The sequence below is a fragment of the Motacilla alba genome, chromosome 9 (genome assembly GCF_015832195.1).
Source record: "Motacilla alba alba isolate MOTALB_02 chromosome 9, Motacilla_alba_V1.0_pri, whole genome shotgun sequence".
NCBI classification, from domain to species: domain Eukaryota; kingdom Metazoa; phylum Chordata; class Aves; order Passeriformes; family Motacillidae; genus Motacilla; species Motacilla alba.
Genome location: NC_052024.1, coordinates 18,686,906 through 18,702,673, shown reverse-complemented (window position 1 = coordinate 18,702,673; position 15,768 = coordinate 18,686,906). Strand labels below are relative to the sequence as shown.

The 15,768-nt window shown below is 44.0% G+C and overlaps 1 protein-coding gene across 1 annotated transcript in view; it reads left to right on the top strand.

The window, feature by feature from the left end:
- Positions 1–637: 637 nt before the first annotated feature.
- The window catches only part of USP13 (ubiquitin specific peptidase 13), a 50,870-nt gene continuing 35,739 nt past the window's right edge, over positions 638–15,768 (top strand). The window contains exons 1-3 of the mRNA XM_038145388.1: positions 638–919; positions 10,509–10,634; positions 14,633–14,693. Coding sequence (XP_038001316.1) covers positions 767–919; positions 10,509–10,634; positions 14,633–14,693 — 340 coding nt within the window. The 5' untranslated portion in view covers positions 638–766. The remainder of the gene's footprint in view (positions 920–10,508; positions 10,635–14,632; positions 14,694–15,768) is intronic.

The following is a 15,768-nucleotide window of genomic DNA, read 5'->3' as shown; positions in this document are numbered from 1 at the left end:
GGAGTTGGCTCCTGGCAGTGCCACTCAGGCATCCCAGGACAAACCTGCTCTTCTGGAGGGCGAGGACATCCCACCTGTCAGCACGGCTGGTGGGACCTGCCAGGGCCATGTGAGACACTGCCACAAGGAGGGGCTGAGAATGAAAATACAGAGGAGAGATTGTTTACTGCTTGTATTTTATACTAACATATGTACATATTCAGATAGATATATATGTATTTATAGACATATACCTACATATATACATATATATGTATATATACATACACACACACTCACCCAGATATATATATATATATATATATATATATATATATATATATATATATATATATATATGCAGTCTTTAAAAGCTTAAAAACAAACAACAGAGCGTATAAAAGAGTATTACCGGTCGGAGGGAAACCTGCCCCGGGCTACCCGCAGAGACCGGGAGCCAGGTCTCCGCGCTGCCCCTCCGGGAGCGAAGGTTTTCGGGCGGAACGCGGGGCCCCGGCGGGAATCCCGCCCCGCTGCCCTGCCCCGCGCCCGCCCCCGCCGGGACCCCCGAGTGCCGCCGCCGCAGCTGGTGCCGCTGCCGCTGCCATTGGATTAAAAATAGCATCTTCCCTCCCCCTGCCCTCCCTCGGGCCCGGCTCCCGCCGCCGCCCTGCCCCGGGCCCGGCTGCCCGCCGCCTCCATCGCCCGCGCAGAGCGGCTCGGCAGCGAGGGCGGGCGGCGGGGAGCAGGGCGGGCGGGCAGCGGGGAGGGAAGGGAGGGCTGGAGGATGCAGCGGGCCGCGCTCTTCCGCGGCGGCGATGCGCAGATGGCCGCCGGGGACCTGGGCGAGCTGCTCGTCCCCTACATGCCCACGATCCGGGTGCCCAAGTCAGGGGACCGGGTCTACAAGACGGAATGTGCCTTCTCCTACGACTCGCCCGTGAGTGCAGCGATCCACCCCCGGCTGCCTCCGCGCCCCCGCCCGCCGCGGCCCCTTCCCCTCCCCGCTCAGCCCCTCGCAGCCTCCCCGGGCCGCCGCCTCCCCCTCAGGCTTCGGAGCCCCCCTCGCCCTCCTCCACCTGCCGCGGCCCCTCGCCCTCCCGCTGCCGCCCGGCCCGGGTCGCGGCGCTCCCGCACATCGCCGCCGCTCCTTCCTGCGTTTGTTTGTTTATTCCCCTCCTTCAAGGCGCTCTGAAGTGGTTGCTCGGACACGGGGATTTTGTGGTTTTGGGGAAGCTTCCCTGCTTGCTTTGCTTGTCGGGGTCTGTCTGCTCCACCCGGAGCCCTGCTTTTGCTTTCACACCGGGGTAGTAAAAAAGGGAGAGTAATGGCCTTCTCGTTGGTTTATTTTGGCGAGCGGATGTCAATTATTTTGCTTTCCTACTGCCTCGGTGCTCGTTCTATTCAAAATCTTCAGAGAAAGCCTCCAAGGCAGAGGCTCATCCTGAAAATCAGCGTGAAAGTTCCCCTGAAACACTTTCTCCCCAAGGGTTTCAGTTACATCACTGAACTTCAATGGACTTGTAGTATTTCCCCACCAGCTTGGTTCGTTTGCTGTTAGATGAGTGTTTCATGTGCAGTGAACTTTCTGTGGTGTTATTTCTATGGTGTCTTACAAAACATCCCCCAGCTCCACAGATTGCATGTGTTCCATGGCAGATACGGGGCCTGACTCAGTTTTTAACTTCACTGCTGATACTGGAAGCCTTCATAAATGGGCAGTGCTTCGTAAGAAACAGGTGCTTAGAAATTGGTCTTTATCAAAAGAGGTTGAAAATTTTTGTAAAAGTTGCTTCTCCACAGGAAGCTGAGGTTTCCCGAAGGTGATTGAGCACTATATGTTACTGTTAATGTCAGTGGCAGCAATCAGAAGGAAGCTCATTGCATTACAGAATATTCATTAAAAGATAATACCTTTCAGACACATTTTGGAATCCTTTATCCCCTTCTATTTGATAATTCCCCCTCTCTTTGATAATTCCTCTTAATGCAGAAAATCATACTTGATTTTAAAGGTGACTCAGCTGTCTGGTGTTCATCATGTCTTGTTGAACAGAGGTTATTTTTACCCACACTCTTCAGATCTCAAGTGTCACCCAGCAGCCCTGACTGTACTGGGAGCTGGGCTGATTAGAACTGCCAAATCGGACTCCACCGCAGAGGCGATAATTGCATTATAGACTTAGGGAGGTTTTGGCGGGGAAAATCAATATACCACATTCTTTCCTTCAGATTTCTGCTTGGGTGAACACATGGTTGATGTTTTTAGTAACACTTTCAGGCTTGTTTGATATTGTGGTTTATAAAAAAGTTTCTGTTAAAAAGTAGGGAGGGATAAAAAAATACTGCTACAGATTAAAGAACAGTCAATCACCACCCCCTGCAACAAGCCTCAACTGAACACAGCAAAAGCTGTGTTATTAGCGGAACAATATGTTTGAACAAAACATAAAACATTTGAGCCAAACTTAACAGAAACTATGGATACAAGTAGCAGAAGGAGTGGAAAGCAGCATGTATGATTTTTTTAACTAAAAAAAAAAAATCATACTTTTGACTTAATCAGGAAGAGATTTCAGATTTAGGAATATGTTGCCCTCCAATGTAAAAACTTCTTGTTTAAATTGTGTTATGGGCATTCTCTGGGCAAAAGGCTTAGCTGAACTTATGCAGTACCAGTGAGAATAAAAGCAGGCTCAGTTTCTGTTGTTTCTCACAGCTTTTCAGCCCATGCCACTCCTCTGCTTAGCTGAGTGAAAGATTTGCCTCAGATTTTATTTTAGATTGCCATATAATCTAATAGATACTTGGATATTGCTTGTAGGATGGAGATTCTAAGGGGCATATGTAATGTGTGCCTCGTAGGGTAAAACACTGTCATTTACAAATTGAACATAGCACAGCTGTGTTCTTGCAGTATTTCATTCAGAAGGAAAGTGAAAGGATACCCACAGGTTGTTTCTTGGCTGAAGAGAGATGTTTATGTTTTGTAGCAGGTTGATTTTGTGACTTACTTTCTTAGGTTATCAGTGTATTGCCTAAGTGAGCCTCTTCCTCTTGAGGTACCTCCCTCTTTTTGAAAAAAGATATGCTGTTGGCCCTGTTATAATGTTCAAGAATTAAAAAAAAAAAAAAAACCAAACAAAAACACCACTCTTGGTTTTGTTAGCCATGCTAAAATTCCAGATTGCTTTTTTGCTGGAGGAGGTTTTTTCAATTGTAAGAATATTTCTCAGTATTTCCTCACATCTTCTCAATTTGCCATTTTAAAATATGCTCCTTGCTACAGTTTAACTTCAGCATGTCATGTCATACCTGGTCATGCAGCAGCTCTACAGTCAAGAGTCTTTAGCTGCATTAACTGTATATTAGTCCTTTTCCTGTAGGGATTGTTGTGATCTTTAAAATACACTGAAAACCATCAGACCTGGGAGTGTTAGGGTACAGAGTAATGTTGTTATTGTAGAGAAAGATGCTGCAGCAAATTTGCAAGGACCAAGCAGAGTGGAATGGTCAAAATCAGAGCTTTTCCTGTCAGGGGGTGCCAAGGAAAATGAGGTGCTGGGAGTGAGTAGCTCCCTCTTCTACTTCCAAAGCTTAACGTGGCAGTGATGTGGCTTTTGCAGCCCTGTTTGTCACTCTGTCAGCTGTGTCATCTTCTCTGGGTTTGAGTAGTGCATCTTCCAGTGGATAGAGGCAGCTTCACTTTTGAGTGTTCTCAAAACTGGTTGAGGTTCCTTTTCCATGAGGTTTCAATCTTCCTTGGATGAAGATCTGAGAACAATGTCACCTTTGTGCTACAGTGAGAGTCATTAGCTGAGAGACTTCAGAAGTGAGAGCTAGGAGTACAAGTGGCTATTTAGTGTGTTTGTTCCACGTGGATTAACTGTATCGCAGTGATCTTGTCAGAAAGGTGGTATTGTTAGAAATATAAACAGATGAGAAATTAATGTCTTTAGATTTGGCCTTCTTCCAACGGAACATACTGGGGCTGGTCCCTGGAAAGCTGGCAGGAGCAGGAGGCAAATTTGTTTGCACTTAAGAGACCTAGTGATACTTTTTAGTTTGCTTGGCTCATATGAAAACATGCCCTTTATGATTCACATTTTAATTAATTTTTTGAGATTTTTTGATGTCTTCTAGAAAAACTGTTTCTCTGGTGAGGGCTCCTGCTCCAGTTAGCCATTCCTTTGTCCAGGAATTGAGGAGGGAAGGCAGGCTGCCTACAAAACACGAGCCTGGCCTAGTGTTGAGTATTGCTTCCTCCAGGGACTGCCCCAGCAGCTGTGGGAGCCAGCCACCTCCCTGCAACTCGGCTGACAAAGTCCTGCACCTCTCATTATTCAGATCTGAGGTGCAGTCATGTCTCCTGGTGACTTTTTCCACATCCCCAATGCTGTACTGCAGGTTTCTTCTCTCCTATTTTGTCCACTGTGACTTCTCTTCCTCTTTTGGTGGATGAGCCTGACTTTGTGTTCAGTAGAATGCAGAAGATATGAAGGTTGCATTAAATAATCTTTTGTTGTACTATTATTTTTTTAGAAGGATAATACTCAGCTTTGGAAATTCCACGTTTTAATGTGATCCTGATCTCAAAAACATCTGATCATTTATCACAGAATTGTAGAGTCATAGAATATGCTGAGTTGGAAAAGAGGCACGAGGATCCTTGAGCCCAACTCCTGGGCCTGCACAGGACACCCCAACAATCCCACTATGTCCAAACACTTCTTCAGCTCTGTCAGGCTTGGTGCTGTGACCACTTCCCTGGGAAGCTGTTCCAGTGCCCAGCCACCCTCTGGGTGAAAAACCTTTTCCCAATATCCAACCCAAACCTCCCCTGAGACAGCTCCATGCCATTCTCTCCATTCCTGTCACTGGCTGGGAGAGTGACACATCTGGGGGAGAGACAACAGCTGGAAAAGGGATTCAAACTGAAGCTTTAAAAGGGCTTACTGTGAGCTATGGATGCTGCACGTGGATGTGCCCTGAAGCCTTCCCCACGAAGGGCATTGGTGGCAACCCCAGCACAGCTCATGAGCCTGACACAGTGACAGGACCAGGCTCTGTAGAGTGCAGGGCTGTGTTTGTTTGAGCAGCTGAAAGTTTGGCTTTGCTCTGCTGGAAAACCTTGCTGCTGACAACAGCTTCCTTTGTGAATCTTGCTGACTTCATTTTTGTGGCTCGGGAACTCTGTAATGGTTATGTTGGGACCATTCCCAAAGTCTGAGCTGAGCTGATGCTCTGCTGTTTGTTGTGCAGTTGAGACTGAAATCCTTGAGAGACTGGAGTGTGTAAGGGATATTGGTGATTGTGTTGCATAAAACATTCTAGAAATAAGCACCTCCTGTCTGGCAGTTCCTTTGGTCAATATTCCTTGAGGGAAATCAGAAAATCACTGAGGCCCGTGTCTGTGAGGGGTAGGCTTGGATCTTGTTTCTATTGAAGGAATGAGAGCAGCAGAGAAGAAACAAGAGGACTGAACACACCAAGACAAAGGGAATACTCCAGATGAGGATTTTGGCCTCGCAAAATGACCTCCAGTTAGTGAGGCAATAAATTGCATGGTGATCGGTGATCCCCTGAGAAGTCAGAGCAGTGTGGTACTGCTGCTTGACAGGGACATGCCAAAGCTGTCACATGGGCAGGTGTTTTGCTGGCTGGAAGTGCACCAGGACACTCAGCTGGTTCACATCAGTTAACTCACTGCTCTTGTGAGGTTGGTGAGTGGTAACACCAGCAGAAGTTGTGCCTGCAGTGGGAAACTATGGTGCTTGGGAGAACAACCAGAGTGTAGGTGCATTGTGCATTTCCTTGGGTTGATTTAAATTTGGATCTTGCTAGCCCTTTCTTCATGTGTCACCGACCATCCTGTTACCCAGAGTGGTGCTGGACTGGAATATTTTGGATAGCAGAGAGACCTGAATTCTGAGGTACCCAGAGTGTCAGAGAATAAATACAGAGATGCAGATGAATGCTGGAGCTCTGCTGAAATGCTGTGGAACCATCAGTTTTCCTCTCAGCTCTTCTCCCCAGATTTTCTGTTCCAGAAAATTGTTTTTCTGACCAGCAGAGCTGTACAGCCAGGGTTCTGCACAAAGCAAAATCCCCACATCTCAGGTGCTGTGGAAGCAGTGCAGGTGGCACTGCTGGGGCTGCAGTACTGGGCTGGAGCTTGGCAATCAGCCCTGGTGGATCTCAGGCACCTCTGCCAGTGGCTCACACAGCCTGCACCTGGATAAGCTGCCCCAAAGAGGGGTGATGGATGGGTGGAAGTTCTCTATTCCTAGTTGCAGGTTAGAAGCACTCCTGACCCAGCACTGGTTTTGCCATTGTATTTGCTCACTAACTGTGAAGCCTTGATCCTGCCTGTGCATGTCACTTGTCCCAGACACTGCTCTGGAATTCCTATGCACTGCTCTCGAGTCCACCTGTGATTTATAGGTGGGTGTGAGCAGTCCATGCACCTCTTGGAGTGGAGGTTTGGGTTTGGTTTAGTGGCTGACTGGCCCGTACAGCTTTTGTCTTCCCAGGAAATGCTCTAAGTGCTGTACTGGATTGGCCTTGTTCTTGTGCCCTTTCAGGAGCTACAACAGAGGTATCAGGAATTTTGTTAAGCAATTGTGAATTAATTTGCTTGTGGGGAAATATCCAGTGCTATCCAGTGCTTTGCAGTGCTTTTGTAAAGGAAGAGCAGGGGAAGGATTTCTTTTGCACTCCATGTTAACAGTCCAATTACTGGGCCCTGTAATTTATCTCCTACTTCCACATCCTCTGTCCTTTCTTTCTCTGCCCAGCCCAGCTCTTCTTTTCCCATCTCTCATCTTTCACCAGTTCCAGTAGTACATGGCTCCTCTTCACTGCTTGTGTGTAGTTTGACATCAATGTTTGTGTATGTCAGTGTCCTTCCAGTCCTTATTCTGATTCTGTTGCTTCTCCCTCTGATCATTTTTTTACCTGATGCCAAATCTTACCCTCTTATTATTCCTTTTCTGCTTTCCTTTAGTCACCATTACTTTCCTGTCACCTTTGGGTGACAGAGGGCAGTTGTCTGTAAGGCAGACTCACACCACTGTTCATATCCCATGTTTCTTTTGAATGTGACTGGATATATTCTTGGCCAACACATTTTTTGTGTTGGTTCCCCCACCTCACTCCAGAAGTAACTACATTTACTGCAGTGGAAACTTAAATGAACTTTTTGTTTGCTGGAGCCATCTCTTTGTCCTGTTGTGTTCAGTTGGTTGTCTGTGGTTTGCTGTGGGGTTTTTTCTCCTTGTTTCAATGTAGGTAGTACAGGTACATGTCAGAGAGACAGGCTTTCTTTTTTTTTTTTTTTAATTATTCATTGTAAATTATTATGTATCATTGAGATGAATATTAAGTGCCAAAACATCTGTTGTTCTTCTTCAGCCTGCCCTGAAATAAAATATATGTCATTTAGTTAGACTACTGTGAGATCCAGTGCAATGTGTGTATGTTAGGGATGGTCCTGTAACTTTTCAAATATATTAAAGATTGGATTGGAATTATACAGCAAGCCTCTTTTGACCACAGCCAGATTAATTTTTGGTGATTCCTGGTGAACAGACACCCTGAGCAGAGCCTGTAGCAGTTCTGTATGGGCATGAATTTTGTAGGGAACACTCACATGGAAACCATGACAGAATGCACAAAGACAGTGATGCTGTCTCGTAACTGGTACATTTTATTTTATTTTATATATATATTTTATATATATATGACTGGTACATTTTATATATATATATATATATATATATATATATATATATAATATATGAAGATGACCTTTTCATTCTTCATGCTTGGGTGTGGAGACTCCAGGTGCCATTTTACTCTCTTCTGTGATATTGTCTTAGCAAATTTTGCCATTTTTCCAGAGGATCTAAAGCAAACACTGTGCATGAGACACTGTCCCTGAGTCTGTAACTGTTTGCCATGTTAGGAGTTCACCACAGCCCTCGTGTTTGTACAAAGTCATTGTTGTCTGAGCCACTGCAGGAGCTGAAATTGCTAAACCCTAAGTTTCCCTGAGGGATCTAAATGGTGTGTGAGGGCTGGTAATGGGATGGAGGTCATTAGTTCAGTCCTGATCAGGTTAGGGGTGTTTGGAAGCTGTTGGTGTCTGGTGCCACGAGCAGTGTGGAATGAGGGCGTGAGCAGGAATGAGGGGGTGACCTCTCTCTCTCTGTCCTCATGGCTGGCACTTGTGTTTGCCTCTCACCCACCAGCTTCCTTGCTGCTTTTGAGTCTGAGAGGGAGCAACTGGTGCATTTTACCTCTCTTTCCCTGGGGATTCTCGGCCTCTTTCCTTCCTCCAAACATGAGTTGGTGTCTAAATAAGTAAGAGCAGCTCTTTTTTATTTTTTTTAAATACTTTTCTCTCTGCTGTGGGATGTATGTTTCCCTCTCTGAATTAGCACCTGGCATACCATGAGCACCTTGGCAGCAAAGAACAGGCAGAAATACAGGGAGGAGCACTCCATTTTCCTTCTGCTTAGAAGGTGAGAAGGGTGATCTGCTCTCGAGTGGCCTTCTGGGCAGTGGTGGAGCCTGACCAAGTACAAGCTTCTGCCCCAACAGTGCCTTTAGACTGGAGTGATAAGGGAAGAGAGTGTTTGTACGTTGTTTTATCCTGAACTTCCCACTACATGTCTGCTTCATCCTCAAGCAAGAATGCGGGGAAAAAATACCCAGCTAAAGTTCCTGGTTTTGTCTGTCAGGACAAGTTATGCTTTTCTGGTGTGGAATAGTGTCTCCAGTACTGCAGATAAGCTGCCTTCCTCCAGCATAGACTTTCACACGCATCTAAAATCATTGTCAAATAAAAGGATTTACATGCCACAGGCAATGTGAAATATCATTCCTTCCTGTTTGTCTGCTCAATGGGGTTAAATTAACCAGCTCAAATTTTGTCTTAGATCACAGTCAAGTGTTTTTTTGAGCCCCATACAGGGGCCTAACCTTTAACCATCTAAAAAGGTGTCTTTTTCACACAGGCTTCTGTTTTACTTTGACCTTTTGGGCTTTTGAACAGTCTGTCCACTTCTTTCCAAGCTGTGGGAGAGGACACTCTGCCTGTGCTCTCTTGGAGAAACATCTGTTTTGTTAGTAACCACAACCAACTTACTCAGACTCTACATTTAGCTCCTATACTGAAAGTGTCAGGTTGTTGTCATAGGCTGCCTCAGAAACGGTTCAGTGGTCTCTTGGATTCCCTCCAGAAAATGAGAGAATGATCTCCAAGAAAACAAAACTTTAAACAAAGTTCCTGAGACCCTAGAGTGACAACACTGTATATTTTTATTTAGACTGGGTACCTCTAGGATCCTCTTGTAGAGGACACATCCATGACTTTCTCACAGAAAGAGGTAATGCAGAAGGATTTGGAATGCAGGATAGACTAGCAGACAGCATGTATGTGTCTGATATGACTTGCTTCTGGAGATAATGATGCTTACTTTCATATATATATTTATCATTTACTTCTGAGGTGCCTATGAATGAGTGTAGTTCATGTTGTTCTTTGGGGAATTTAAGACAAGATGTTCTGTGCTGTGCAATAGCACAAACATGCTCACAATAGAAGGAAGGTCACAGAGCTTCTGAAAGGCTCAATCTTTGTTCTGCACCACCTACTCAAAACAATACATGTTAGAGGGCTTGGAAAAGTTGATCCAACACCAATGAGCAGATGACTGAAAGTCCTCCAGGCAGTCTGATGTAGGAGAGATCTTGGAGTGGTGCTGAAATTGAACAAGACTCTGGTAACAGCCAGCATCAGTTTTAGAGAGAGCAAAAAGTGATGCCAGCTTACGTTACTGAAACGTCAGCATTTGTGATCAGCACCAGGGGTATATATCTTTATATTCCCTTTGTAATGCCCTTGTCTCCCAGCTCTGCAGTTGCATGAATGGACAGGATCCCTGATAGATACTGAAGAATGCACACAAAGCATTTGTCAAGTTTTTGTTAGCCAGTTTTAAGGGCTGTGAGGTTCCTTAAGATCTTTTATCTCAGGCAAAATTGTGATCAATTGTAGAAGTTGTGGCAGAGTCCCTGGACCATCAGCTCTGCTGTGCTTCTAGTGTGGAATGATGTTCTTGCAATGAAATGCCCACAAGAAATTCTGCTGTTTCAAATAAATTCTCATGCTTATTTCTATGCTTTACAAATTTCCATGCCTATGGACCTCTGTGGGTTGGGCACTCAAGTGGAATTTTTCAAGTCTAACTTCTAGACTTCCAATTTGGACACTCACTAATCTGTAGTTGCAAAGTAACTCGTTTCAAAGGGTTTCTATAGGCTGTGGGATATGTGTTATGACATGTGATATGACGGGGAAGTTTCTTAGGGGACTGATAGTGTAAACACCATAATATGCTATGAAAGCCATATTTTACGTGTGTGCCTGATAAGCGAAAGAGTCTGCAATTCCTGGGTTTTTTCCTGTGTGCTGGGTCCTTCCTGTCCTTCCCTGCTGTAAGTGTTCGTGTCACTCCTTGCAGGATTCAGAAGGAGGTCTCTACGTGTGCATGAACACGTTTCTGGGATTTGGAAGGGAGCACATCGAACGGCATTACCGGAAAACAGGACAGTGTGTCTACCTGCACCTGAGGCGGCACGCGAGAGAGGTGAGACCTGCGCCTGCCCAGAGAGCCACCCCAGCAGTTCTCCTGTCTCTTGAGCTCATTTGGGTGATGCATTTCACACCAAGTCCCGAGTGACTGAAATGCACACGTTCAGATTTGGGGCTGGATATCAAATCCAGGTGCTTGGATCCCAAGCAATCCTACAGCTTCAGTTCTGAGACGAATCAAAAGCCCCAAGGGGTCAGACCTTAAAGGCTGCTCCTTCCTGACTTCCAGTGGTGTTTTTCACTTATCATTTCTGTGTATCACATACATATTTTCTGCGTGTTATGTGCACATTGTACATAGCTAAATATTTTCTGAAACCTGCCTTTTAAGTGTACAGTTACTGGGTTTGGCTCAGAGTTGGCTAGAAGCTGCTGATTTCTATTTTTCATGTGAAGTTTCATCTCAGGGTGATAGGACTCCTTTTCATCCTAAGATTCCTGTGCAGTTAAACCCTGACCAGGCCTGAGATCTTAAGCTTAGCTTAAATTAATGTTGGCCCTCATTTAGCCTTTCCCCACACATGGATGTGCACATACAGCCTCACATTCACTGCTCTTCCATCCCATCACTGCATATCAGCAGTCACTCATAGCCTGTGCCTTATAACCTCTGCTTGTCTGTGGTTTGTCTGGCATCTTTAAAAGACTCTTAATTACTTCTGACCTGAGCTATAAGGAAGGCACTGGGTTTGCTTATAGCTCACTCTCCCACAAGCTCTGTCTCTGTTGGCAAGGGCTTAAAAGAGCTTCCTTGGGTTAGAATCCTTGTTTCTCATTCTCCAGCAAGGCTTCCCCTGGGTGATGAAGGCCTTGAGTTATATAAAGTGCCCTGACCACTTACCTTTTTGCCAGGAGAGGAGTGTTCATATTTTATCAGAGTTACAGTGAGGTGGATTGCATGTCCTCCAGGATGAGATGTTAAATGATATTTGTTATACTTTAGAATTGCCTTTCCTTCTAAGGGCAATAGCAACATTTTCCTTCACTCTGTTAACTGAGTTTTTGCAGAGCCTACTCTGGTTTTAGCAGTGGTTCTTCTGACTGAATTTAACACTCCTGAAAGATGCTATCTAGAGACAGGTGGGCAGAAATCCTGTCAGCTTTCCTTGTATATAACTTTCTTCCATAAGTTCAGGTAAACTGGGGTTAAAATTAGAACTCAAAAATTCCTTTCCTGATAAAGATTAGGCTGAAGAACTCCGAAATGGAGAAACAAATATCCCAACTGTTGTTAGTTGTTGCAAACCCCTTTGATTGAAGAAGTTCAGTGGTTCCTGTTTCTCTCTGGATGAATCATGATGTAGCAGAGGGGCTGGCTCTGTGCTGGAAGGTGGCAACACACTGCTTCTCTGGGTCATGTGGCAGAAAACAGGGTTTGGCTACACAGTGCAGGTGAATATTGCATCATCTAATGGGGCTCGTAGCCAGGATTCCTCATACATTAGCTGTGGATTTCTTTTTTTTGCCATGACTATTTGCTTCTTAAGTTTTATATGTGTTTTCCTTTGAGCAATGTGAAACATCAAGTGTTTTATGAAGTGTCTGGCACGTGCTGCATTGTGGTTTTGGTTTTGAAAGCCAAGCTTTTAATGGTGTAGGATACAGTAAAGCCAAAGGCATTGGATGTGCTATCTTAAGATTCTTATAGTGAGGCTGCTATTCCTGCCTGTGGTTCCCTTGGCATCATCCTTGCAGAATGCACTGCATTGCTGCAGAAATCCCGGCTTGCTTCCCAGGGTGTTTGGAATAAATGTCATTTGTGTATCTTGTCACAATTCAATTAGAAAATAAGGGTCACTTCTTCAGCCTGCTGGCTCGAGTGGAGCTGGACTATTTGCCTGTGGCAGCTCAGCTCCAGAGGCCTCTGCTGAATCATCAGAGATGGGCACAAGTGCAAGTTATAGAGCACCCCCCAGTAAAATTCTTAGATAAATAAAGGAAATTTATTTTTATTTTTCCTTTTCCACAGTGTTAAATTCTTCAGAATTTTTAAATCAGCCTCTTCTCTGTAGTGCATGACTTGATTCAACTGCCTGGGTGCTGTTCATTTCCAGGCAGAGCTTCAGCTTGGTGCTGTAGTGATACCTCAGCCCTGTTGAAAACCCTGGGCAGAGAAGCACAAAGATTTCCTGCAGGGATAGGTTTCTGGATGCTATCCAGGGATGATGGTGTTATAAAAAGTGAGAGACAGCAGAACAGGCTGCACTGTCACCTTGTCCAAGGAGCATCACAAATGGAATTTGATGCCACTGCTGATGCCTCATGTCACTCCCATTTGTTGGGTGTGTCACATCTGTTATAAACAAAAATGGGTTTGTGAATGGAGAATGTTCTCAGTGATTTCTGACAAGGTAAAAAAAAGACTGTTAGGTTGTGGGTGTTTCAGGAGTATTGAGCAGCTTTGATTCTGACGTATTTCTATTTGGAAAAATCAAGCTGAAATCATTGTCAGCTTGAGTTAAATATAAGCACTCCATGTGAATTCTTTCTCTTTGCAATCTCTGGTCTTAATGACTTTCACAATATCACACTTGGTGACATCAGAACTCAGAAACTCAATTGGAGTTTCCCAGTATTGGAAAAAATGTTTTTTAGTTCTGGAAATATAGTCCTCAGTGAATGTATAATTTATTCATAATTTATTTGCAATTGGGTTATGCTGTTTCTTGCTACTGCTTTTTAAAAATGATTTAAAATACGTTTAAAATAGATTCCTGGCTACTTCCTTCCCACTTGTTAAATTCCAGCAGCGTTAAAGAAAGAAATATTCTGCATGTTATTTTCAGTCCATTGAGGAATTTTTATTTTTATTTGAACTGCTGGAGTTGCAACCCTGACTTTTCCCTAGGGCTTTTCTACGTGGATAATGGATTCTGTTCTCAAATGCAGCCCAGGGTGTTTGTCGGCATCTGCTCTTTCTAAGAATGGAAAATTTTCCTATGATGTATAAGACCTCACTGATGATTAAAGCAGTTTGCTTAGGCCAAAGCTTTAATTTACATGGTGAAGGGAACCACCCAAAATATGTGACCCTCTTGCCTGCGAAGGGGCAGAGGCGAGCGTGAACTTTCCCTGTGGGCTGACAGGTTCTTGGCTGCTTTCTCTCCACCTGTTGTATCCCAATATTATTATTAAAAAAAAAAAAAAAAGTTGCCTAACAACCTTGCCAGTTACACTAACATTACACGCTACATCATGCATCATGTTGGCACCAAATAGCCACAGAGGTTTTTTGATTTAATTTGATTTAATGGTGCTATTTAATAAACAGCTCAAGGAGTGAGTGCACTGACTTTGACATTTCCTCAGTTAGTTTTGTTTTCCCTTATAGTCTGAGGTATTCTGAATTGGAAAAGTCATGAAACTTAATCTCATTTGGAATTTACTGTTTTCTGCTATGGTGCTTGAATTAAAAAGTACAATCAAATCCCCCTCTAAACAATTGCTTGAGTGTTGTCAACTTTCCTCCATACTTTCTAATATTTAGAAAACATGGTGGTAATTTGGATTAATGGAAGCAGGTGTAGATCCTGATGGAAAAAGCATTTTTTTCTGGAAGGAAAGTGAACTGAACTAACAGATCAAAGCAAAGTGGTCCTACTGGAATCAGTTATGAAGGCTTGAATCCTTTATGCAGATAATAGCCTTTTCTTCTCTCTAACTCAGCTTTAGTCATTATGAAATACTGTTGGGGATCTAGTGGAGAGGGGTTTGAGAGGTGCTGGGTGTCTCTGCCTTGGTGACAGAACAGCTGCCACCCCTGGTGGCAGTGGGACACTCTCTGATCAATTGCCAGCAAGCCAAGAGTGAAGGACTCAGGTGGAGGCTCCCTCTCTCCATGGGGGTGCTGGGCACTGATGGGTCCCAGTGTCAGAGAGCAAAGAGCATTTACATCCTTGCTCATCAAGGACTGTGGTTTGATGGGAGGGGTTGATGCAGATTTACTGTTGTCTCACTTGATGGATTTTTAATTGTTTCTTTCTCTCTTTCCAGAAGGTACCAGGAGCATCTGGTGGAGCTTTACCAAAAAGGAGGAATGCTAAGCTATTTTTAGGTATTGTGAGCAGCTGCTTTCACACAGTCCTTTTCTGACCCTGTCTGCATGTGGACTTGGGTTCTGCCCACCATTGTGTCTGGCTCTAGGGCTCCTTTTGGGTTTTCATTTCCTGCTGTTTGTTTTGGTTTTCTTTTTAACATTTGGTTCTAGATTGTAAAGGTTTTCAAGGAAAATAAGTAATTCTTAACCATTTTGGTGCATACTGAAAGATGTCTGTATATATACATGAAACATCTTAATGTAAAATAGATCCTCAACTACTCTGAAACAGCCTAGGCTTTGAAAGGCATTTTTTACTAATTCTGTCCATTTTCTCTCTCTGGAATTTCCACAAAGCACTCTTTTATTAGAATGTTGGTCCATATTAATGTTTAGATATATTAGGGCCTCACTGTGGCTCAGTTCTGCTCAGCAACTGGTCATGGGAAGGGCTGTTACCATTTTAAAGTTGTTACACAGGTAGATGTCCTTCAGTGATGTTGTGGTCTCTCCTGTAATGAATACAACTGCACATACACCATGAGCATCTCTAATTCTGTTATGTCCACAGTTCTATTCCCTTGCTTCATGGAAAGCAGTTTTCTTACCATGCCCATATCATCCAAAATCCATTTATTCAGATTACCCAGAAAACCTGAGGGACTCATAAATATGGATGAGGAGAATGTGATGAAAAGCCTCTCTTCTCTCTTCTCCCACAGCTTGTGGTGTTTCTGCAATTCATCTATTATTTATTGTTTCTGTATTAATGGTGAATAGTGAATTTTTCTTCAGGTAACGAAAAGGTGAAATGTTTTCTTTACAATTGCCAGCTCTTATGGCTAAAGAGAAGCAATAGAATGACCTTCTGTTGGAATTGCTTTGATCTGTGGAATGTGTCCCTAAGAGGCCTTTGCGGGTTGTGATGGATTAAATTGTTGTTGTTAATGTAAGTCACTCTTGCAAGGAGGGCTGAGAATGAAAAAAGACTGAAAATGAGTCATAAAAAAGTTAAACTTGTAGGAAGAGTGTTGCACCACAGGTGCTGCTCTAAATGCCATTTACTGGCAGTCTACACTGAAAATCATGATTG